This window comes from Meles meles, chromosome 19, assembly GCF_922984935.1.
Source record: "Meles meles chromosome 19, mMelMel3.1 paternal haplotype, whole genome shotgun sequence".
Taxonomy (NCBI): domain Eukaryota; kingdom Metazoa; phylum Chordata; class Mammalia; order Carnivora; family Mustelidae; genus Meles; species Meles meles.
This window is the reverse complement of record NC_060084.1, coordinates 12,624,561-12,649,162: the sequence shown is the minus strand read 5'-3', so window position 1 is coordinate 12,649,162 and position 24,602 is coordinate 12,624,561. Positions and strand designations below refer to the sequence as shown.

At 53.6% G+C, this 24,602-nt stretch overlaps 1 protein-coding gene across 1 annotated transcript; it reads right to left on the bottom strand.

Annotated features, from left to right (window-relative positions):
* Positions 1-101: 101 nt before the first annotated feature.
* FCSK (fucose kinase) lies at positions 102-20,498 on the bottom strand. Its single transcript, XM_045988636.1, has 24 exons — positions 20,433-20,498; positions 15,704-15,807; positions 15,012-15,163; positions 14,186-14,236; positions 11,058-11,183; positions 10,657-10,729; positions 10,240-10,337; positions 9,799-9,879; positions 9,060-9,179; positions 8,709-8,880; positions 8,226-8,338; positions 7,480-7,581; positions 7,197-7,367; positions 6,709-6,773; positions 5,928-6,298; positions 5,142-5,352; positions 4,810-4,976; positions 4,497-4,718; positions 4,060-4,203; positions 3,778-3,897; positions 1,982-2,169; positions 1,798-1,897; positions 1,053-1,276; positions 102-879 (listed from the first exon to the last, which is right to left on the bottom strand). Exons 2-24 carry the CDS (start codon positions 15,783-15,785, stop codon positions 793-795), a joined length of 3,240 nt encoding a protein of 1,079 aa, XP_045844592.1. The 5' UTR covers positions 15,786-15,807; positions 20,433-20,498; the 3' UTR covers positions 102-792.
* Positions 20,499-24,602: the final 4,104 nt, after the last annotated feature.

The window sequence follows — 24,602 nt, the reverse complement described above, 5'->3', positions numbered from 1 at the left end:
CACCAGAAGCTGGATCATCTCAGGGGCAGTTCCCCACAGTGCCAATGCAAGTGGGAATTACTCCTGGCAGGGACAAAAAAGAGCTTCATGAAAACAGCCTGGAAGGGCAGAGAAAATTTATTCCAAGAAGGTTGCAATCCTGAGAATCAATTGCCCATAGGCACTGGGACATGTGGCATCGTCCGTAGTGTTAATGGTTAAGGCCTCTATTAGTGGTGACTTGCTGTAAGACTGCATTGGCTCATGGCCACAAACAGGAGTATGGACCCACACCCCTGTTCCGCCTCCTCCATCAAGTCAGACTAGGAATGAGTGTTGAACAGGAAGTCTCTTCTCAGGCAAACGCCTGCCCTCTAAGGAAGGCCACAGGAAATGCCACAGAGAGCCTTTTCAGGGTTGGCCTTACCAAGGGACCCCAGCCATCTGCTAAAGCTGGTCATCCTTTTTCCAGGCTCTCATGGAGAATGAGGAGGCCAAGGCCCAAGGTGGGCCTTTGTAAAGGCCACATGGGACACTGAGCTTAGGACTTTCCTATGTCTAGATGGAGCAGAGGCCAAGCCTAGGCCACAGTCAACCAGAAGGTCACAGTCCTATTCCCAGGCACCATCCATTCCCAAGCTCCAGAAAGGGCTGGGCCCAAGCTCCCGGCGGCTGGCTTCCTTTGGGAGCAGGTTCGCAAAGGGCTGGGTAGAGAGTAGAAGGCTGACACTCCCATGGGGGAAGGAAGGGCAGGGCCATTGTAGCTCCAGGTTTTCTCCTCTCACAGAGAGACAAGCCTTCTGGGAAGGAGCATCAGGTTGAGGTCTCACCCCCCAGTAGCTGCAGGCTCAGGCCCTGAGTGTCCACTTGTACCAGGTGGACGCTGTAGTTCCCGAGGCCCTGGGAGCAAAGGACAGGAGGTATTCAGAAGATAGGAGGCTCTGAGCAGGTCTCAGGCCACAAACTTCATGCTGCTAGGTGTTAGGGGATTTGCAGCTGTAGCCCCTGCTTAGTGGTGGGCCACAGTGAGGGCTCCTGTCCCCCACCAATAACCACACCCCCAACACAGGTACCTCAGTCTTGGCCAGGACAGCCTCCAGAGCCTCCTTTTGCCGCGGCTCCTTGGTCAACAGATAGAGAAAACCCCCACCACCTGCCCCTGCCAGGCTCTGGCCATATACGTGGGGGGCCAGGACATCCATCATACGCCGCACAGCCAGGGGCTCACAACCTGGAGCCATGAGCTTCTTCTGTTCCCAGTATGAGGTCAGGCACTGGCCCAGCAGAGGCAGGTTCCCTGGAGAGGGGACAGAGAGGAGTGGCCTGCCTGAGCCAGGATATTCCTTCAACACCCATTTGTAGACCGAATGAGGTGCCAAGAGGCACTACTTAACCAGTGTCATGGTTAAAAACCTAGGTCCAGTGCTGGCTGGAAACAGGAGTGCTGAAGCCCGCCACACAGGGTTGTTTGAGGACTAAAGGTACATAGAGCGGCTGGCATGGGGCCCAATTCAGTATTCAGTCAACTGTGGCCACACACATGGAACCCTGATCCACTGACTCTGGAACTCAACAATGGGGCTGAGCCTCCTCCCAGTCTGCTGCCTGGCCGGTGGAGCTAGAGGCCTGCCTCGTGATGCAAGAGTTATCCTAAGATAGGGCTCCCACCTAAGTGTGAGACCCCACAGACAGTAGACTTCTGTCTCCAGGGGCCTCATATATGGGGTCTGAGCCAAGCCTGCAAAGGCTCCTGACCTCAGATCCACAGGCGACAAGGAACTCACTCCCAGTGCCGAGACCCAACAAGAAGGACCTCACCTTGGCGGAAGGCTTCAGCACATTCCTCGGTGTGCTGTACCAGGCTGTGGGCATTCTGCACGACGGCAGGCAGCCGGGCATACCAGTTCCTCAGCACATCCTGCAGATGGGGCAGGAGGGAGGCAGTAAGGATATGGGCCCAGCAGAGCTGTCTGTCTCCCTCCCTCCTGGGGCCAGGGCTCACCTGCAGCAGATTCCGTGCCAGCCGGGTCTTGCCAGTGTACACCAGCAGCAGGTGGTCATTGAGCTGCTGGGCAAAGCCCTCAGGCACAGTGATCTCTTCCACCTCCACCTTCAGTGGCAGCTGAGCCCGGGAGCGCCCCACCTTGATGCCAGGCATTAGGCCACCCACTTGGTCCTGCCAGCCACCTCCTGCAAGCCCAGCATCCCTAGTCACTTTTTGAACCTATCTGGCTCAACTTCTGTCTCCCAGCTCCGGCTCCCAGCCCTACCCCCTGGGCGGGACCAGTGTGGGAAGACAGCTTCCCCCAACTCAGGCTGGGCCAGGTTAGCTGTGTAGCTTCTGCCCCCAGACCTGGGAAAAGGACAAGCCCAGCAAGGGGAAAGGGTTTCACTCTGGAGCCAAGCTTGGAACTCACAAGGTCTGAGTTCTGTTGCAGACCTAACTGTAAATGGAATTGGGTAAACCACATCAGAGGGTAAGCCCTAATGGTAAACTTGTCCCCTCCAGGAGAGATGACATAGGACCTTCCCTGCAGCCTCACAGGCCCCTGCACCCTGTCTTTTCTAATAAAGAGTGCTGCTGTTAGAAACCAGCTTTTCAGCATCTCTCATCATTTTCAGCAGCATCACTGAACTTGAAAGAGCTTGTTCACATCTTGCTTTAGCAATGAACGGTATGGATCCCCTCCTCTTGCAGCTATATAAAAGTGACACTATTTGAGAGAATTCTGAGATAGGCCTTTCATATCTGGATTTAAAGCAAGGATTTAAAATACAAAATGGCAATGGCAGGAAGCATCTGGAATTACAACCAAGACATGGCGGTTGGCGTCGGGCCCCCAATGTCAAGAACTCTTTACCAGCACCCCTCTCCTTCAGAGCACTCAGCACAGTGTGTAATTATACATTCGTCTGAGTGGTTATTGATTAAGGTCTGTCTCAGTAGGTGATAGGATTTCTGAGGGCAAGAACCCTGTTTTTGCTCACTTGTTCATTTTATCCCCAAGCCCCAGCACAGAGTGGATACTTAACAAATCGTTGTCAGTTGGCTAAATGAAGGATTTGAAGGGTACACCTCAGAAGGAAAGTGATAAGCCCCCTCCCCCCATCCTGCTAATGACTACCCTTTCTGGGGTGTGAATCATGGCAATGAAGGGAGGAGGCTGGGCTACAAAGTAGCCAGAGAAGATGCCATAGTCAGGCATCCAGCTTCCTTCCCAGGGTCCTGCAGGTGAGGCCCTGCATCCGGAGGTGACCAGAGCGCCACAGGATCTGGAGTCAGACAAACCTTCAGCTGCTCTCCCTTGTGCACGGATTCCAAGGGGCCATGGTAGTGTTGGGGAGGAAGGTGCCAGTAACATTCCATTATGACCACAGCCATGTATGGGGCCCTCTGCGCACCCCCCATATGGTAGTGGGGGCCACATGTGTCCAGAAGACAAGCTTAAAGTTCTGTCCCCTATTCCAAACCCACCTTTGCCCAGCCCCACCCTGAGGGACAGCCCTTGGTGGGGACAGAATCATGGGCACTAGCACTGGGTATAACAGGTACCGAGTAATACACAGGAAAGCTACAGCACCGAATCTGTCACTTAGCAGGTGCTCCTGAAGCATCAGGCCCTTGGAGATTGAAACATTTCAAGTTGAAAACCAACCATAAAGGATCAGGGGAGTAAGAAGGACACCGTAGCCACTTTAAGTAGTACAGTTACATGGCTGTCTGCAAGTCCAGGGAGCCCCTGGAGGGCCTCGGAGAAATGCCCGTGACCTCCCTCCTGCCCCAGGGCAGTCCCATACCTGTGGTGAGCACCTGTTCCAGGTGCAGCACTGCATGGATCAGGGCCTCGGTGCCCACCACCCGGCCCGCGGCCCTCTGCAAGGCAGCCAGGGCTGCGCCTGCCAGGATGCTGCTCGTGCCTGCAGGGGGCCAAGGAAGACACCAGGCATGAAACAGCCCTGCCTGGCCCCGTCCTGCCCCATCCACTCCCTCCACTGGGCAGAGGTCGGGGAGGGGATCAGAGGGGAGGCCGGGGGTTGGGGATGCAACCGGTGGGCAGCAGGGAAACAAGACCCGCTCACCAAGACCAGAGCCATGGGGCAGCTCAGACCAGGCGTGCAGCTCGAAGCCTCCCCCGAAGGTCTGCAGCAGCTGCTCTCTCAACGAAAGCTTGGAGCCGACATGCACAATCCCCGCACAGATGAAGGCTGCCTTCAGCAGAGCCCCTGCGAAGGGACCAGCAAGGAATTTGGTCTCCAAGGGTAGAAGCAGATACCCCAAGCCACCTCCACGACTGCCCAGCCCAGCATGGGGCTCACCAGGGGACAAAAGCCCAGCAGTATTGTAGGCCCCATCTCTAAGCCATAAAAGGCCCCCTGATGACTTCGGGGCTCCTCCACCAGACAGGCTCACCCTCAGGCCAGACCTCTGTGGCCTGCAGGGTCTCCAAGGTTCTGCCCGCCCCCCTCAGCTGGCCGTGAGTGCCATCCCCGCCTGTAGATGTCACAAGTGCCCTGACCTGGGGCATGGGGCTGGCAGTAATCCTGCAGGTCATCCAGGCTCCAGCATACCATCTTCATGGCCATCCTGTCCTGCCGAGACCCCACTGCCAGCCACAGCTCGGGCTCCGGGATGCGGCGTGCCCTGGCCCCGATGGGCCGGCGGCCATCCACTCGCACAGCCAAACCCAGCACTGCCCCACCGAGCTCATAGGCAAGGGGTGGCGTGTCACTCCAGCCACCTTCAGCAATTAGACAAGACCAAGTGGGTCACAAGGGCTGCGAGCCCAGCTCTGGGGTGGCTACCCTCCCCCCCACGCCCCTGGGGCTCACCAGAGAAATCCACACGAGCCGGGCACTCGGCCACCACCCACTGCCCGGGTGCTGGCTGCTCTACCGGCTCCGTGGAGACAAAGTGCTGGGCTGACATCACAGCCTGGCGGAGGAGAATCTGCCCGGCTCCCTCATAGTGGCGGGCAGCTCGCACCAGCAAGGCCGGCCTGCCAAGAGGGCAGGGAGATAGGCTGGCATGCAGCCCCAAGTTGGGAATGGACTGCCTGGGCTTGGGGACCCGACTGCTCTGGGTAACCCCACCTCCCTGTGGGTCTCCACCTCCAAGGATGGCCAAGGACCTCTCCAAAGGTCTTGATGTCATTAGCACCCACCTGGTCAGCCACTTGTCCCGCTCCTGGGCCAGCGCCTGCACACCTCCCGCCAGGTCTCCACACTCCAGGTACGAGAAGGGCCGCATCCACCCAGGGTTGGCAGCTGGCCCGCTCCGTAAGCCTCCTCGACCCTCCGCCATGCAGCCCAGGACATCGGCCACACAGGCCAGAGCCCGGGCTGCCACACCAGGGTCTCCCGCACCAGCTGCAACTGAGAAACCAGGAGTCAGTGTGGTGGGAGAGGGGCCTCCCCAGAAGACTACTTAGCCATCCCCAAACACTCCAGGTCCCTCACACCTCTTTGCTTTTGCCCAAGATGTGTCCTTGCCCATGAACGTTCCCCGCCTTGCTGCATGGGAAAGTTCTTCTCATCAGCCCTACTCCGGATGTGCCTCTTCACCCCTCACCCGGGATGTCCCCAGCGGTTGGGAGCTCAGGCTTCCTGGTCAGACCACCTGGGTTTACTCTCAATCCCAGATGAGGTCTGCCCATGAGACTAAGGCTGAGCCCCTAGCCAGTGTGCCTGGGCCTCCAGATGGAGCCAACCACATCCCAACCTACTGCAAAACACAAAGGGGTTGCCAATGCTCCAAGGACCCAGAGGCTCAGTCCTAGGCCTCAGCCTCTCACCAAACTCCCCATGGACAGGGATGAAACTTCCCACAAAGTTATAAGTACACTCTACTGCATCTCTCCCCTGCTTTAAAGTCTCCTGGCTCCCTAGTACCCTCAGACTGATGACCCAGAGGGCAGGTGACGGTGGGACAGGCCTTCCAGTACACTCACCCTGGTCCAGCGTGGCCAGCAGGGGCCCAGGACAGCCCTCTCGGACAGCGGCCCGGATCAGCGGGCGCAGGCTAAGGTCCTGCCGGGCCTCCAGCACACGCCTCGCCTTACGCAGGGCCTGGCAGAAGAACAGGTCCCGGCGGGAGGCCAGTGTGGCAGCCCGGTCCAGGCACGGCTGCAGCTGCTCCCAGGACAGACGCCAACAGGCCCGCCAGGCCCGTAGGGCCTTGCCCCCATCCTCCTGGGGGTCCAGCATCCACAGCAAGTCCTGGGGCCCCAAGGCCCTCAAGGGGTGGAGCACAGGAAAGAGGCGGGCACTAAGAAGGCAACGCTCTGCAGGGGGAGTGTCTGGATCCCACAGATCCCAGTCCCTGATGTGAGGAAAAGGCACATTAGCGGGGGGGGGGGGGAAGCCAGGGCTCCTGCCTGGTCACCAAGCCCTGACTGTCTGTCAGCCGGGAGCTGGCTCATTCATGGGGACAGGACAAACTCCTCCGGAGGCAGCCCAAGTAGACAATTCAGAGAGGGAGGCCCAGATGCCTTGCCTCCTTTCCTAGACGACTGGACAAAATCCCAAAGCCTGAGCAGAGCCAGGAATTTGGAGCTGCCCAGGAAGATGCTGGGGCAAATCAGGCTGCCCCAAATTACCGCAGGCCCCAGGGATGGTTGGAGGGGTGGGTGCAGCTCTGTGGGGCAGGAGCAAGGGCAGGGATGAGCCCCAGACAGGCAGCCCCCCCAGCTGCCGAGGCCCAGGGAGGCCCGTCGGGGCCACCCACCTTACCGAACACCTGTCTTCTGGAAGAATTCACTCCAGGACATGTTGAGATACGTTCCTGTACCCTGCCTCTGGGGGAAGAGGAGGAGACAGTCAGGGCATCGGGGGCGACAGGAAGGGGTGAGGGACACTAAGGCCAGAAGGGACAGGAAGAGAGACGGACGGGCACACACACAAGCAAGTTCTGAAACACTGCACCAAGCTCCGGAGCCTCAGTGCTCCTGCCCAGGTTCTAGGAACTCAGAGTGGAAACCTGTTTCTAGGCCCATCATCGACCATAACTGGCTCTGCAGTCCAAGGTGGGCCACCACCCTCTCTGAACCCCAGCATCTGGCCTACCCCATGGGCATAAAAATCCCCACCCAGCCCGCCACACAGCAGACAAGGAGGGAGGAGGGAAAGGCCTGCTGACACTACCGGCCGCACCCTCCTCACCCCTAGGAGCTCCCCAAAGCCTTACGGCGGGCCATGAGGGATGTGGGGAGGACACCTACCTCCCAGCTGTCTAGACGGCCAACGAGGGTGAATACACGGCCTGGGGCACCATGCAGCCGCACATGGTGTCCCTGCAGGACGAGATCGTGCAGCTCCACGCCACGCAGGGCCTCGCACTGCGCTGTGTCCAGGCCACTCACAAGGCAGCCAGTGCCGATGTGAACGGGGCCCTGGAAAAGAGAAGGCAGGCATCCCAGCACAGCCCTTGGTACCCACACCAGTCCACTCTGGCCCCGGGCCCCTGGAGCCCTGCCCTCCCTCTGCCCTGCTCCCTGGCCTCACCTGAAGGTGGCAGTGTTGCAAGACACTCCCAGCACCCAGCTGGACGGGGCCCTCCAGCAGGCAGCTGACCACAGAGCTGCCGCCGCCCAGGAGCTCCGGCTCCTGTGAAGCCAGGGAGGAGGTCATGAGAGCCCCAAGCCCAGGACTGCCCAATCCCCTTGAGCATCCAAGGCCCTGGCCAGAATTCCTGCTGCTCTCCCCAAGCCTGATGGCCAGCCAGATCCCTCTACCCTGGCCCCAACCTCAGGCCAGCTCCCCTCACCCCTTGTCCACACTGGCCCCTAGTGGCACACTTCTCCCCCAGACCAAGTCTGCCCTCCGTGACAGAGGTCCCCCATGACGGCTCTCCCGGGAATCCTGTCCAGCCACCCCCACCCCTGCCACCCTGAGGGCCACCTGTGAGCTCTCTCTACCTGCTTCCTCAGCCCATGGCACTGACCCTGGCCTGTCGCCTCAAATGTGCCTGTCTTCCCAAGCAGACCCCACAGAAAGCGTGGAGTGAGTTATCTCCAGTTTCTCAGTCAGGCAGACCTGGCCGCTCGTGGGCTCTGTGGCTTTAAGCGAGATACTTAACCTCTCTGAGCCTCCGGTGCCTCATGGGAACGATGAGAATAATCACGCCTACACTCGTAGGTGGTCTGTTCCAAGCACGGGCTATCCCTTCCCTTTCCTGAAGCCCCCGCCCCACCCATCCACAGGTACCCCGGCAGGCACTTCGGCCACCCCCTGCCCCAGGCAGGCCTTACCTCCACCTGGGAGTGCACTACCCAGGCCCTGGGAGCCCCTGGGAACGTGAGGCTGCACAGGAACGCACTGGCCGAGTTGCTCAGGTAGCTGTAGCTGCCGTCAGGGACGTAAGCTGTAAAGATACAAGGACTGACCCCAACCTCGTGCCTGCTGTGGCAGATGTCAGGCCAGGCCTCCCACCAGAACACACATCATCAGGCCCCGGGAAGGCAGGCAGGCCAATGAGCCCACTGTGCCCCTGGGGAAGTGGGAATCCAGAGAGGCTCAGCACCTGTCCAGGTCATCCAGCTAGGAGCAAAAAGACTGCGACTGGAGCCCGGGAACGAGACAAAGGAGAAGGGAAGAGAGTTATGGGTTCTGGACTGGGAGAGGGTCATTGTCCGGCAGGCACTAGGCCTGTCTGGTCTGGGAGCCTGGGGTCCATTGAGGGGCCCTCACTCCTGTGGTCTCCACGCCCCAGAGAGCCAAGCGGCAGTACTCACCCATAGTGAGGGGCTGATCACGAAGCTCCCTCCACAGCTCAGCCCGGGCAGCCTGCAGATAACCTGCGCCGTCCGAGTCACCTTGCCCCATCTCCGGGGGCTGCCCCGCCAGGAAGTCCTCCCTGTTCACGTTTCGGGCCATGCAGAGCAGGATGTCGAAAAAGAGAGACAGCTGGGGCAGGGGTAGGAAGCACAGCTATTGGGAAGGTTCCTGGGCTGAGCTGAGGAGTCCCATTCCCAGAGACACTGACCCAGAGAGAGAAAAGGACTGGCCCAAGGCCATGCAACGAGGCAGTCAGTGTCAGGGTGTCTATCCAAGGGCTGGGGACCCCAGCCCACACCCCTGGTCACCTGGACAGGCCGGGCTCCAGAGTCCAAGCCCATGTACGTGCAGGCATCCAAGGGTGGGCTCACATGGGTGGCCAGGAGGTGCTCAGCCGTCTCCACAGAGAAGAAGGCGACTCCGGAGACCTGAAGAGGTCAGGGTCAGGTGGGGAGGGGGGTACGCTGGGGCCAGGCTTGGGCCAGAGTTGGGAAGGGTATGGGAAGGCCCATGCAGACGGGCCAGGCAAGGTTGGCTGCCACACCGGGCAGGGTCCTTTGTCTGGGCCACTCCAGCACCCAGGCTCCAGGCTTACTGGGAGTGGCTCCCACTCAGGGACCCCTCGACAGGCACGTTCTGACACCCCCCTCAATTTTCAGGCCTTCCTGAACTAGAGAAAGAAAATGAGAAATAGTTCCCTATCTTCCTCAAGGTCCAGTCCCAAACACTTACCCAACAGTCCTATCCTTGTCTTTCATTCTAAAAGCATCCCCCAAGTCAGATTCTAGACTTCCTCCCAAATGCGTCCCAAAATTACCCACATTCTGGTTCGGGACCAGACCCTGAATTCCAAGGCCACACCTTCCTCAGATTCTAGCTCTACCTGCACCCCTGAACGCTAGTTCTAGACCTTACTCAGCTTCTGGTTCTGGCCTGCCCCAGAATCCTCTGGAAGGAGTGGAGCTCTGCCCTGAGAGGGAAGGCAAACACTCCCTGCTTCATCCCAGAATGCCTCCAAAGCCCCCAGCGTGGGTCTAGCAGCCCTACCAGTGGCACCCGCCCATCCGGCCTGGCACACCGTTGTATCTCTGCCTCGGTGCCTTGGTAGTAAATGTCCAAAACGAAGCCCTGCGAGGGGTGGGGAAGAGAACAGAGTTAGGGCAAACAGCAAGGGAGGACCAGCCGGGAGGGGACCGCAAGGTGTTCTCCAAGCGAAAACCAGGTCCCATGGGGGGGGGGGGGGGGACACGAGCGCCGAAACTCCCACCCCCCGACAGTAGAGGGCAGGCTCTGAAAGTCTTCACCGCCTGAGTGCGAGCGCATCACCCTGCAGGAGCCAACTAAGTGAGCACAGGAGCTGTTTTCAGGGGAACTGCTTCTGGTCCACACCATGCCAGAAAGCCCAGGATGAGCGGCTTCCCTGAGCACAGGGCCAGGAGGCCAACCCAGATGGTTCAGTGGCCCACACCGCTGTCGCAGGGGCACTACCTGGGCGTCAGTGAGGAAAACACCATGGTTCCGGGCATAGGCCATGCTCCCTGGAAGGGCAATCACTCTGGCTCCCCGGAAGTTGTCCCAGCAGATCCCTGTGAGTGAGGCAGTCAGGCAGGTCCCTGGGGTCCCCAACCCAAGACACAGGGACCCCAGCCAGGAGGAGGCAAGAGCTCTGGGCAGGGGCATCCAGACACCTCTCTAGGGAACATGGTCTCTGAAGACAATGGACATTCCTCTGGGAGAATGACAACACCTGCCCTCCCAAAACTCTTCCACAGAGCCCTGCAGAGCCGAAGGGGGGGCGGGTGTCTCCATTCTCTAACCAGAGGGGGAAGGGAAGCCCAGAGACCACGTGAAGAAAGGTGGCTGGCTGTGGCTAGGGTAGGCAGTCCCAAGCCTTCTCAGGCTCACCTGGGTTCGGAGGAACGGACAGCAGCATGTCGGTGCTGCAAATCCACACACCTGGCGGGGAGCCTGGGCCCAGCTGTGGAGGAGAAAGAGCATGGAGCCGGTGGCCTGGCCCAGCTCTCTGCTCCCACACAACCCAGTGGTGGCCTGTCCAGGAGGACTCTGGCTGCTGGGGCCTCCCCCGACCAGTGGTGCCGAGGCCGGTCCTTCCCTCTACTCTGAGGGGGACACCTCTCCACCGGCATGGCCCAGACTAACTTCCTGAAGCTCTAGTTCTGGGCACCCCCAGAGCCGTTCCTCCTGGCGTCTCCTGTCTGCACCAGCACAGACGGCATAGCCGAGGGTGCCGTGGGAGAGCCGTGGCTCTCTCTGGGGTGAGGCCCCATGATCACCGCCAGCCTCACCCGATGGCTCATGATGTCCAGCAAGCAGTCCAGGTTGCAGACCACGGCCTCCACGGGCGCCTCGGGGTTCTCCACAGGAAGGCAGGTGAAGGCCCGGCCACAGTCCTCAAAAGGGAAATCTCGGCCCTAGGGAGGGAGCAGCCACAAGAGAAAGCAATCTCAGGGCAGAGAGCCTGGGGACACCCTATCAGCTGTGCCAGGCAGGAAGCCATTAAGCTAGAAGACTTTTTTTTTTTTTTTTTTAATATTTTTTATTTATTTATGTGACAGACAGAGATCACAAGTAGGCAGAGAAGCAGGCAGAGAGAGAGAGAGAGGAGGAAGCAGGCTCCCTGCGGAGCAGAGAGCCCGATGTGGGGCTCGATCCCAGGACCCTGGGATCATGACCCGAGCCGAAGGCAGAGGCTTTAACCCACTGAGCCACCCAGGCGCCCCAGAAGACTTTTTACAACATACATTTTCTCCGGCCCCTGGCTGGCTTAGTCTGTGGAGCATGCAAGTCTTGATCTCAGGATCGTGAGTTCAAGCCCCACACTGGATACAGAGATTACTTAAAATCTTTTCTTTTTTTTTTTTTTTCTCTTTTTTTTAAGATTTTATTTATTTATTTGACAGACAGAGATCACAAGTAGGCAGAGAGGCAGGCAGAGAGAGAGGAAGGGAAGCAGGCTCCCCGCTGAGCAGAGAGCCCCACGTGGGGCTCGATCCCAGGACCCCGGGACCATGACCTGAGCCGAAGACAGAGGCTTTAACCCACTGAGCCACCCAGGCGCCCCGAGATTACTTAAAATCTTAATGTGAAATGTGTTTCCTCAGTTGTTGTTGTTGTTTTAATTTATTTGAGAGAGAAAGAGCCCAAGGAGAGGCAGGGAGAAGAAGAAGCAGACTCCCCTCTGAGCAGAGAGCCTGAAGTGGGGCTCGATCCCAGGACCCTGGGATCCATGACCTGAGCAGAAGGCAGATGCTTAACTGACTGAGCCACTAGGGCCTCATCAGAGTCTTTTCTTTCTTTCTTTCTTTCTTTTTTTTTTCAGAACTTTAAAATTTTTTTATTTTTATTTATTTATTTTTTAAGATTTTATTATTTATTTGACAGAGATCACAAGTAGGCAGAGAGGCAGGCAGAGAGAGGAAGGGAAGCAGGCTTCCCACTGAGCAGAGAGCCCAATGCGGGGCTCCATCCCAGGACCCTGGGATCATGACCTGAGCTGAAGGCAAAGGCTTTAATCCACTGAGCCACCCAGGCACCCCTCAGAACTTTTTTTAAAAAAAGATTTTATTTATTTATTTGACAGACAGAGATCACAAGTAGGCAGAGAGGCAGGTGGAGGCGGCGGCGGGAGCGGGGGTGGGGGGAACAGGCTCCCCGCTGAGCAGAGAGCCCAATGTGGGGCTCGATCCCAGGACCCCAAGATCATGACCTGAGCCAAAGGCACAGGCTTAACCCACTGAGCCACTCAGGCGCCCCAGAGTCTTTTCATATAACGTTTTCAATTACATGATTATGGTGAAAAATTAGAAAGTGCAGATCTGCAAAAATAAAACAATTCCTCAGGGATAATAGCCATTGTCCTCATTTTGAGTTGTATCCTTTCAGATTTTTAATTTTTTAATGAGATAATGAGCAGGTGGAGACAACAGAACTTAACACACACACACACACACACACACACACACACACACGCACAAACTACAAGTAAAACCAGGGGAAAAGACTGGGAATTACATCAATGTCAATATCCTAGCTGTGGTTACATTACAGATCTCGAAAATATTACCACTGGAAAAATCTGGGCAAAGTTGGCAAAGGCTTCTCTTTGTATTATTTCCTGCACGGGGATCTGTATTCATCTTAATCAAAATTCCAATTAAAAGGGCACTTGAGGGGCACCTGGGTGGCTCAGTGGGTTAAATCTCTGCCTTCGGCTTGGGTCATGATCCCAGGGTCCTGGGATGGAGCCCCGCATCGCATCGGGCTCTCTGTTCAACAGGGAGCCTGCTTCCACCTCTCTCCATCTGCCTGCCTCTCTGCCTACTTGTGATCTCTGTCTGTCAAATAAATAAAATAAAATCTTTAAAATATAAAAAAATAAAAAATAAAATAAAAGGGCACTTGACTGGCTCAGTTGGTAGTGTGCAACTCTTGATCTCGGGGTTGTAAGTTAGAGCACCCCGTCAGGTGAAGAGATTACTTTTTTAAAAATCTAAACAAGGGGCGCCTGGCTAGCTCAGTTGGTTAAGTGACTGACTCTTGATTTTGGCTCAGGTCATGATCTCAGGGTTCTGGGATCAAGCCCTGCATAGGGCTCCCTGCTCTGCGGGGAGCCTGCTTCCCCCTCTCTCTCTGTCTGTCACTTCCCCTGCTTGTGTGCGTGCGCTCTCTCTCTCTGTCAAATTAATAAATAAAATCTTAAAAAAAAAAAAGCTGAGGTCATTCTATATAAACTTATGTGGCTGGCTCTTCCCAATAAACAATGAAAACACATTCCCTGAATGCTCACAGCGATCCAGGCCAGGCCCTGTTTTTAGCATTTACGTGGATCATCTCAGCTCTTCCATGTGAAGTAGAAACTGGTGTCACCCTTTTTTTACACATGAGGAAACTAAGGCCTAGAAAGAAAGGGTCAAGTGACTCATCCAAGGTCACAGACCACTTCAGTCTCTGTCCAGGCCAATGCATAGAGTTGGCTGGACTTCTAAATCATAATAAATCACAACAATGTAAGTGCAGCTTATATTCAGCCTGTTCCCTATTTCTGGACACTTGGATCAATTCTGACTCTGATTCTTCTGGATTTGCCCAAGGAGCACCTTGCATAAACACAAAGATAAAACAACTATCTAGGGGCGCCTGAGTGGCTCAGTGGGTTAAAGCCTCTGCCTTCAGCTCGGGTCATGATCCCAGGGTCCTGGGATCGAGCCCCTCATCGGGCTCTCTGCTCCGCCGGGAGCCTGCTTCCTCCTCTCTCTCTGCCTGCCTCTCTGCCTAGTTGTGATTTCTCGCTGTCAAATAAACAAAAATATTAAAAAACAAAACAAAACAAAAAAAAAAACAACTATCTAACCCAGGGACCAATGGTTCCAGGCTTCAGCATGGCCCCCGGAGAAACATGCGGCCCCCTACTAACCATGTGCAGGATGAGGATCCGGGCCGACTGCAGGACATCAGATGTGACCACCTGTCAAAAGTGCAAGAGCCCCATTGCAGAAGCCTCGGCGGACGGTACCCAAGGATGCTGTCCTCTTGTCCAGGGAAAGACCCCAACACAAATTCACTCAGGTACCAAAGGAAGAAAAGACAAGGTCAGGACCAATGGCCACAGGCAGGCAAGGGGTGGCCCTAGCCCCTTCTGGAGGAGGGAGGCTAGAGGCCCTCCACCTGGGGGAAGCTATATGCAAGAATGCGGGGTTAGCGGGGTTACTCACGGTAAGTCACCTCCATGGCAACCAAACAGTGGTGGCCTCCCCTGACATGGCCACCTCCGTCCCCGTGACCAGCCTCACTCCCTACACCAGGGAGCCATGAGGGCAAGGTGGCTGAGTGAAGGGACTGTGTGTGGGGGGGTGGGGGTGGGGACATGGCCCCAGTGGGAACACTGACCCCTGTGCCCTGCACAAAGTGGGTAGCTCTATCCCAGTTCCGGCAAACAGTTGTCACAGGGGAAAGAGAGGCCAGGAGAGCAAGATGGCGGTTTTCAAGAGAAGCTGGAAAGGCTAATTCTGAGATCCTGGCTCCACTGTTCTAGAACCACTAGAAGGTCTGGCCCTGCCTTCCCCCTGCCCCCCACCTGGTAAGTCTGCCCAATTTATTGGTATGAAAATGGGTACCAGATGCTGAACTGGCCAGATGATGGAGCCCAGAGAGCTGGTGACCTTGGAGACCATCTGTCATGAGACCCCATCCCTGTTCCGACCAGAGTGCATGCGGGAGGAGGGCGCGCCGTGAGCACTCACCGTGAAGCCTGCCCGGGCACTCAGGTGTTCGGCAGCCACCAGCAGGGCATTGAGGGTGGCCCCTCCGCTCCCCACACGCATCTCAGGGTCCTCCACGGCCAGTAACAGCGTCCCAGGCGGGATCTGCTCCCGCTTCTGGCGTACCTCCAGCTCTGGGGTCAGAACGCAAGCTGGGACCAGCTGCCAGTCTCCCCACCCCGGTCCAGACTAGCAAAAGCCAATCTCCTGAGAGTCACTATTTTCTCTTCATTAACTCAGGAGAGCTCATTTTCCACTGAGGTATAATGGACATATAACATTCTGTGCATTTCGTCTGTACAACGTCATGATTCAGTATTTGAAAAAGAAAAATGGAATGTGGCACAAATTTGCATGCCAGCCCTGCAGAGAAGCCACTGCTAACCTGTGTGTGGTTCCAATTTCAACATACGTGCTGCCAAAGCAAACACTTAGTGGCTTTCCATGGAGCCACTCGTTAGATCTTCACCCAACTCTATGAGTAAGTACAACCAGTCCCATTTAATGGACACAAAAAACTGAGTCTCAATGAAAATGACTTGATGGATCTTGAGGTCACATGGCTAGAAAGCAGCAGAATCTGGGCTTTAACCCAGGTCCTCCCAGCTCGTGAGGCTGTGAGGGTGTGATGAGGAATCTACATCAGAGGCAAAGTGGGAGGGAGGGTCCCCTACCTGTCTGGAAGACGTGGACACTCTCCTGGTACTGGCATGTCAGGATGATGACTGTCCAATCGACCCCCTTGGGCTGCTCCATTCTGGCCAAAGTTCAGGGCTCCCTGAGACAGAGACGAAGGTGTGTGTGAACTTTTGAAAAAAAAAATTATCTTACCCTAAAATTGATTCCTGCTGGTACACAGTTCTATTAATTTTAACACACGTATGGGGCCGCCTGGATGGCTGCTCGGTCAGTTAAGTGTTGGACTCTTGATTTCGGCTCAGGTCACAATCTCAGGGTTGTGAGGTCAAGCCCCTGCTTAAGATTCTCTTTCTCCTTCTTGCTCTGCTCTTCTTCCCCCCTCTCTAAAAAAAAACTCAAAAGACAAAAAAAAAATCCTGCATGCCATCCCTTTGGGCACACCCCCCTTCATCCTTCACCCCTGACAACCACACTGTTCTCTGTAGCTATGGTTCGGCTATATCTTTTGAGGTTGGCTTCTTTCACTCAACATAAATGTCTTTTTTTTTTTTAAGATTTTATTTATTTATTTGACAGACAGAGATCACAAGTAGGCAGAGAGGCAGGCAGAGAGAGAGATGGGGAAGCAGGCTCCCTGCTGAGCAGAGAGCCCAATGCGGGGCTCGATCCCAGGACCCTGAGATCATGACCTGAGCCAAATGCAGAGGCTTTAACCCACTAAGCCACCCAGGCGCCCCTCAATATAATGCCTTTGAGATTTATCTGAGTTGACTGTGCATATCAGTAGTTCTCTCTATTCGTCAACTGCACGGACTGGCATCCGTGGTCTCCATCCACCCATTGAAAGACACCTGAGCTGTTTCCAGGTTTGGAGAATCATGGACAGGAGCTGCTACAAACATTCGTGCGCGGACTGAGTGTGAACGTAAGACCTCATCTCTGCCAGTGTACACCCCAGTATGGGATGGCTGGGTTATGGTTGAGTGTATCTGACTTTCTCAATCTGGTCGCGTGTGATGTCCTCAGGAGAGGGAGTAAGGAGAGCAAGGTAGGGTTGACAGTGAGTCCCCATCTGAAAGCAAAGGGTTTTATTCAATCTCACTCATCATTCAGCTATTGGCTGTGAGCTAGGGGGAGGGGAGGGGAGGGGAGGAAGGTTCTAACCTCTCAGGCTCCTGAAGCCAAGGACAATTTCCTGGAGAAGGGAGCAGCTGTGGGAGGGATGCACCAACCTGCTCAAAAGGATAAGGCAGGGTGCCAACAGCACCCACTAAAGGGACCTTAGAGGGGACCTTCCCTTCCAGAAGCTCCAAGCCAGAAGGGGGCTACAAGGCACTTGGCAGCCATCTTCCTCTAGGGCACTCTGAGCAAGTGAGGGGTAAGTGGGCCAAAGCTATGGCTTCGCCCTCTCCTACCCACCTCAACATTCCTCTCCTACCAGATGGGAAATGAATCTGACTCTTGAGTCCCCAAGACCACGTGTAAACAGTCCTCAAAAGTCCCCTGGCATCCACCTCTGGCAGAGGTCTGAGTGCTGTCCCACAAAGCACCCCCCCCACCTCTTCCCTCTGACTTCCAAAGCTGAGCATGGGGAGGGATGATGAGGGGCCCAGAGTGTGTGTCCAGGAGTCAGCCCACTCTCCACTAAGAGCCAACAGCAACAGCATCTCTCACACCAGACTCTGCAGCCATCAAGCCTATGGTTAGGGCTGACAGACACCACCACTTGGCAACACCCACACTCCCACCAGCTTTCAGGGAGAGCCTCCACCACTAAGAGAAATTGCTCTGTTCCCCGCTAAGCCCAGGAGGGAAATCCAGAGGGGAAGTCCGAGCTAGAGATCTTGGCCAGCCACCTGAGGAAAAAGGCATTCCCCAGGATGTCCATCTGGCCTTTCCAGTAAAGGAGCCTCGTGGGACTCCAGCTTGGCCACAAACTTACCGTGTGATCTCCGGCACCCTAACAGCCTCGGGCCTCCTGCAGCAGAGAGTATAACTGACAAGTACCCCCAGCTTGTTCACATGGAAGCCACGCTTCCACCAACTCTTCCCAACCCATCAATGACTCTGTGCAGCAAGGACATGAACACAGACCAATTCCTGCAAATGGGGGTCCTCTGAAAGGCAACCTGGGCTCCTGGAGTTCCCATCAACCCAACAGAACTGTCTCAGAACTGCAAGCATGTCAAATATCCTTCCTATCCTCCTTCCTTCCTTCCTTCCTTCCTTTCCTTCTTCTGGTACTCCTTCACAGGCAGCAGCCTGACAGCTCTCCATGTCTCCTCGAGCTCGCTCCCCTTCTTCCCCCTTCCCCAATAAATCTCTTGCAAGTCTAGTCACATCTTTGTTTCTGCTTCTCCAAGGACCTGAACCAAAATGGGGAGTATAATATCATCCCTCTCTTGGCACCTTCAAAGGAAAAAAAAAATCACTTGTAAGAACCTCTAACTTAAAAAAAAAAAAAAAAAAAGAACCTCTAACTTCATGTCAGGGAAGTACTATCTTTATCCTCAAAGATTAAGAAACTTGAGGCACAGAGAGATTAAGTAATTTGCCCAAGGTTTCACAGCGAGCAAGTAGCACAGCCAAAATGAACCAGACACTTTCTCCAGAGTCCATTCTTTTAACCACTACACTGAACTTACTTTGTGGGAACAAGGAAAGAATGAAAGGTGTAAATATATGGAAAGTGCTCAGAGTGTATTAGCCATTGTGACAAAGTCTAAACAAATACAAGGTGATAATGAAATGAGGTCAATGTTAATGATAACAGCCGCTGGGACTGAGTTAACGGACCCGCAGTTAAGACATTTTGGTTTTTTATCCTCACAACACCCCTGCAGGATAAGTATTATTATCTCCACTTTAAAGAAGCTAATGGATGCTGCAGCCAGGACTGGGACCTGGGTCACTCTAATTCTAATTCAGGGGACAGTGATAATGACATTTGGTCCCAAGCAAAGGTGCTGAAAGGGAGCAAGGAAGAAATGTCCCAAGGAGGGTCCAAGGACGCAGAAAATCTGAGCCTAGCCTTGGTCTCAGCATAATGACTGGGAGACATGGACAGGTGACAGATCATGGCCAGAGGGGAGGAGGGCAGGCCTATCTGCACTACACCCCACTAGAGCCTTAGGTCAGAAGAGCAGTCCCAAGCTGAAAATCAGCCCTGGGAGCTCTGTCCCCATCCCTGCCTCCTCCTGTGTGATTTTGAACAGGTTAGCCCATTTCTGCAAGCCAAAGATACCAACCTCCTAGGACTGATGCCAGTATTAAATAAAATGGAAACAATGGGGGCGCCTGGGTGGCTCAGTGGGTTAAAGCCTCTGCCTTTCGCTCAGGTCATGATCCCAGGGTCCTGGGATCGAGCCCCGCATCGGGCTCTCTGCTTGGCAGGGAGCCTGCTTCCTCCTCTCTCTCTCTCTCTCTCTGCCTGCCTCTCTCCCTATTTGTGATCTCTATCTGTCAAATAAATAGATAAAATCTTTAAAAAAAAAAATGGAAACAATGTGGCATGGGGGTAAAGGGGGTGCTCAATGAGTGGTAGTCCTCTCCCGCAGGGAAAGGAAACAGGAGAGTTTAACTTGACCCTGAAGCCGGTGAGAGTGAACACTAGCTCTGAAATATTCTCCAGGTCAAAGGTGTCCCAAAGATTAAAAAATCAGGGAAGGTCTAGGGATATCAAGCTGGGTGAAGCAGCAGGCTTTACCAGAATACCCAAAGGTATTTTATGATAACACAAAAGGTGGAATGATACTAGTGGCTAAAGTTCAGCGAGTGCTTTTTTGGCAACACCACCGGCATTGCATAATCAGCTCACATGACTCACTCAATAGACCTATGAACTGGATCTTATCACACACAATACAGATAAGGAAACTAGCTGAAAGAGATGAAAAGAGTTTGCTCAGTCATACACAGCGGTACAGGCAGGCCAGGTGTGTGCAACGCCAAGGTTCATGCTCTTCAGCACCCTGTAGGAGTAAGACACCTCTCCTGCGGTGTATCCCATCATACCTGACATTTACAGAAAAATTAGAAAAGAATACAGAGCTCTATTCCAATATTCTGTCCACTTTCAATAACACTTCATCTACCGAGGCCAAGTTTAATGTACTCAGCCAATTTTCCCCTTCCCAAAATTGGATAGCGAAGGGGAGCCAGGGACAGAATAAAATAATAAAACCTCTTCATATATGCTTGTTGGAAGAGTGGTGGGGCAGGGATTTTGCATTTCTGAGCTTGAAAGGTCAAAACAAAACAAAACAAAAACAGGCTCATGAAGGGATGTGTCTTGCTTTCTGGAAAATAAAACGGCAAACTAAAGTTGACTGGGAGTAAAATCACTTTGTAAATTATACAAACGTCCTGTAATCGAGATTTGTGCATAATGATGAGCCCAGATGGGGTAAACTAAGGCAGGAACACAGCCTCAAAGCAGTCAGCAGCGCCGGCATCCAGCGCTCCACCTGCCTCAGGGGTGAAGGGCCTCTGGGGTCCGTATCCCTCCCTGCCCCAGACGTCCCCAAGTGCCCCGCACCGGCCAGGTCCCAGGGCTCCCACTGAAAAGACCCAGACCAACGGGTAGCAGACGTTCCCTACAGCCACGGACGCCCAGGGGCGCTGGCAGAGTTCTCCGACACTCTTTTTTATCGGGAACCTGGAGGCTACTGGCCAAGCTCGGTCCTGCCGGCCGAGAGCGTGGGCCAATAAACAGTGGCTGGAGACCGGGCGCGCTAAGCGGCGACCCCCCACAGACCTACATACCTGCCTCCGCTGGGCTTTCGGCGCCGCGGGCTCTTTAACGCGGGTCGCTTGCCCCTCCCCCTCCCCCTCCCCCCCCCCCCCCCCCCCCCGTCCTCGCGGTGCACCCTAGGAAATGTAGTTTCGCCTGTCCGCCTGTCCTGGCTTGTCCTCCCCAAAAAACTAACTCGGAGCTCTGTATAGCACGGGTGCACAGATTTGGCGAGGGCAGCACTTCCCTAAAGGACAATGTGAGTTCAGATCGAGAAGGGAGGTGAGATGAGACGGGGGCTCCATAGCCCAGCAAAACTACAACTCCCAGAGGAAGAATGCTTCTTAAAGACATAGGCTCGTTTTTCTGGGACTCGAGGTTCCTCGATTGGGGTCTGTTTAGACCCCTAGCCAGGACCTGGGGCAGCTGCTTTTCTCAGAAGAAAATAAAATCCATTGAGGGGGGGAAAAGTAATAACAAGTGTTGCCCGAGTGTAAGCGGCTACTGTTGGACTGGCAGTTGGCTAGTGCTTTCGTGGCTATCATGACATGGGTCCTTCCAGAAGAAACTTTGCAACTCTGCAGTAGGAAGAGAATCTGCGGAGTTTTTGGAAAAGTTGTGAATGGCAGCATTGTTTGTAATAGAGAAAAACTGTTTTTTCTCTATTCTCTAGGGTACATCCATGCCATGGGATACTATGCACAATGAGAAAGAAGTAAGTAGAACTGTGTGTACAATAGGGAAGTGTTCAAGGTAGGGAGAAAAAACGTAGAACCATATGTACAGGAAGACACTCGTGTCAAAAATAATGTATATGGGGCCCCTGGGTGGCTCAGTGGGTTAAAGCCTCTGCCTTCCGCTCAGGTCATGATCCCAAGATCCTGGGATCAAGTCCTGCTTTGGGCTCTCTGCTCAGCAGGGAGCCTGCTTCCCTTCCTCTCCCTCTGCCTGTCTCTCTGCCTACGTGATATCTGTCTTTCAAATAAATAAATAAAATCTTTAAAAAAAATAATATATATGGATACATAGTATTCATAACAGGATGGAGACTGCTGGGGATCGAGATGGGCAAGGAGAACTTGAGTTTGGTAGCTATTGTTTGCATTTCTCTTTCAAGAATGTACTTTCCAAATCTACTGTCCTCAGTAGGGAGCCTGAGAGGCCTTGGCATTGATCTCAAAGGAGATGAGGGAACCTGCTCAAACTCTGTGTAACCTTAGCCAGTCACCTGGCTACTCTGTGTCTCCTTGTCACCATCTGTAAAACAGGTTAATAACAGTATCAAATGCCTGACATTGTTGTGAGGATAAGATAACTTCCTGACTCCATGGTAGGTGCTCAAAAAGAGTCCTATTAATCATTAATAGGATTATTTTCATTGTTCTTCTCATGTTGCCTCACTAAATCAGGGTCTTTGGTTTGTCTGTGATTGTATCCTCAGTCCCCAAAACAGTGCCTAGGACATTGTAGGTGATTAAAATATTATTTGTCAGATGAATGAATAAACAATTCCCTAGTCAGCCCCCACTATCCCACCTCCTCCCCCAAATCTCTCTTCTTCCCTTTGTCTTCTCCCCCTGGGGTTGTTTCACTTGGCCCAGGTCTGACCCCCCACTTCAGTGCCCGCTCTTTGTCTTCTGTGAACCCAGGAAGCCTCCAGGGAAGTGATGAGCTTTCTCCCACTGCTGCTGTTCTCAGCAATGCAGATCCCTGCTCTGCAGTGGAGTGGAAGGCAGGGAAGCCTCTAACTGCAGCTCTGGCAGGGGCTCCAGGAAATCCATATGCCCCAAGGAGCTCAGAGGCAAAGGGGTTCACCCCACTTCCTAGGGCAGGCACACTGAAGGGGGAGCTCCAACAGCACTCTGGAATTCCTTGGTGTGAGTAGCAATGATACTCAGAACATTTTTTTTTAATATTTCATTTATTTATTTGTCAGAGAGAAGGAGAGAGGAGAGAGAGAGCACACAAGCAGGCAGAGAGGCAGGCAGAGGCAGACAGAGAAGCAGGCTCCCTGCTGAGCAAAGAGCCCATGCGGGACTCGATCCCAGGACCCCGGGATCATGACCTGAGCCGAAGGCAGCGGTTTAACCTACTGAGTCACCCAGGCATTCCTACTCAGAACATTTTTAATAAGATGAAGCTCTGAGCACACTCTTTCAGCAATAGACATAACAACACGTACCTCTCCTCTGTACATAGTCCCACTGTCTCAGGTAGAGAGACGCACAAAAATAAAAGTTCTGATACTATAATTTAGGATAGAGTATAGTGGTTAAATACAAGTGTGAGAAATCAGACAAATGCTCCTTAGTTTCCGTTACTTTCTTACTGAGTGAACAAGACACTCAACCTCTCTGAGCCTCATTTTCTTCATCTGTAAGAATACAAGAGTATTTGTCTAATCAGCTTGTTTGGAGGATTATGCACTAATGCACACAAAAGGATTAGCACAGTGCCTGGCCAGAGTAGGCATCCAATTTCCTTATTAAATGCTGCAGGAGTGTGAAGGCCCAGGTCCAGGAGGGCTTCTTGGAGGAGGTGCAGTCTGCAGGGCCCCAGATGAGACACATGCCTGCTGCTGGTAGCTGGAAATACCTCTGGGAGCCAGGGCTACCCACAGGGATATCCTAGGTTGGGCTCCCTAGATGCAGAGCCTGAGACATGGATTCTTGCGCAAAGGATTTATTAGGGTGGTGAGGGAAGCAGGATTAGGGCAGGGTTAGAAGCCAAGCAAAGATGTCTAGCCTCAGTCTGATCCTACAGCGAGCTCTGGGGCATAAAATGCAACAGGAGGTGTATCTCTCTCCGAAGCAAGGGAGCTGGACTTTGTATACCACATCAGTCATTCATGGGCTATGGGCCACTGGGAGGTAGGGAAAGGAGGAGCATAATTTCCCAGGCCCATCTGGATGAAATAGTTCATGTGGGCTGAGGACAATTCTCCGGAGAAGAGTAAAACTGTGAGTAATTAGCTGCCAACACAACAACTGAGAAAAGTGGAGAATCGGTGCACCATTGCTGTACAGGGGTGTAGCCCACAGCATTTACTACAGAAGAGTAGAGAAGACATGGGGACTAGTTGAGGAAAATGGAGAGAGGATGTTAAACTCTTCTGCTGGGACTTCCAAGGAGAAAACAAAACAGCTGGTATGGTTTTTAAAAATTATTTTTTTAGGGGCACTTGGGTGGCTTGGGTCAAGAACTCTGGGTCCTGGGATTGAGCCCTACACTGGGCTCCCTGCTCAGTGGGGAGTCTGCTTCTCCCTCTTCCTCTGCCCCTCCTTCCTGCTCTCTCTCTCTCTCTCTCTCTCTCTCAAATAAATAAATCAATCTTATTTTTTAAAGATTTGTTTATTTATGTATTTGAGAGAGACTGGGAGCACACAGACAGGGAGGGGGAGGGGCAGAGGGAGAAAGAGAATCTCAAGCAGACCCCATGCTGAGCAGGGAGCCCAGTGCCCAGCTCAGCCTCAGGACCCTGAGATCAGGACCTGAGCCAAAAGCAAGAGTCCAACGCTTAACCAACTCAGCCACCCAGGCACCCCGAGTGTTTTAATTTTTTAAATGTCCAACTCTTGATCTCAGCTCAGGTCTCCATCTCTCAGTCTTGAGTTCAAGCCCTGCATTAGGCTCCATGCTGGGTGTGAAGCCTACTTTAAAAAAGAAAGAAAGAAAGAAAAAGGAAAAAAATAAATGAAAATTAAAACAAAGACTTGACAGACTAAAAAACGAGCCCTTTCTGTAGAGCTTTTCAATGTACTTCATCATTTCGTGGACCCTCTTCCCCAAATCCTGACCGTTACCATCCACAAATATCTTGTGTAGTATTTTCGAAAGACAGCTTCTGTAAGATGTTAACAAGGGTTGCTGCAAATGGGGTGTAGAACCACGAAACAAAAGTAGACAGGCTTATTTTCTTCTCACAACTTTAAGAAACCAATATATTAGATAAACAAAGTATAGTATATCGATGCAGTGGAGTGGTATTTGGTCATAAACGAATGAAATACGGACACATGCTATAACATGGGTGAACCTTAGAAACATGATGCTAACTAAAAGACGTCAGACACGAACGACCGTATTTTGTATGATTCCATTTATGTGAAATATTTAGAACAGTGAATCCATAGGGATGGAACATAGTGGTTGCCAGGGGCTTGGGGGAGGGAGCATGAGGCATGGTTGCTTAATGGGTACAG

Bases quoted from the DNA above. Each gene is read 5' to 3' on its own strand.
- FCSK (XM_045988636.1), bottom strand. From the start codon at position 15,785: ATGGAGCAGCCCAAGGGGGTCGATTGGACAGTCATCATCCTGACATGC. The intron at 9,880-10,239 runs GTAGTGCCCCTG...CACCCCTCGCAG, and splicing joins TTTTCCTCACTGACGCCCAG to GGCTTCGTTTTGGACATTTA. The intron at 7,368-7,479 runs GTGAGGCCAGGG...TCTCTTTTCCAG, and splicing joins TGCAACACTGCCACCTTCAG to GGCCCCGTTCACATCGGCAC.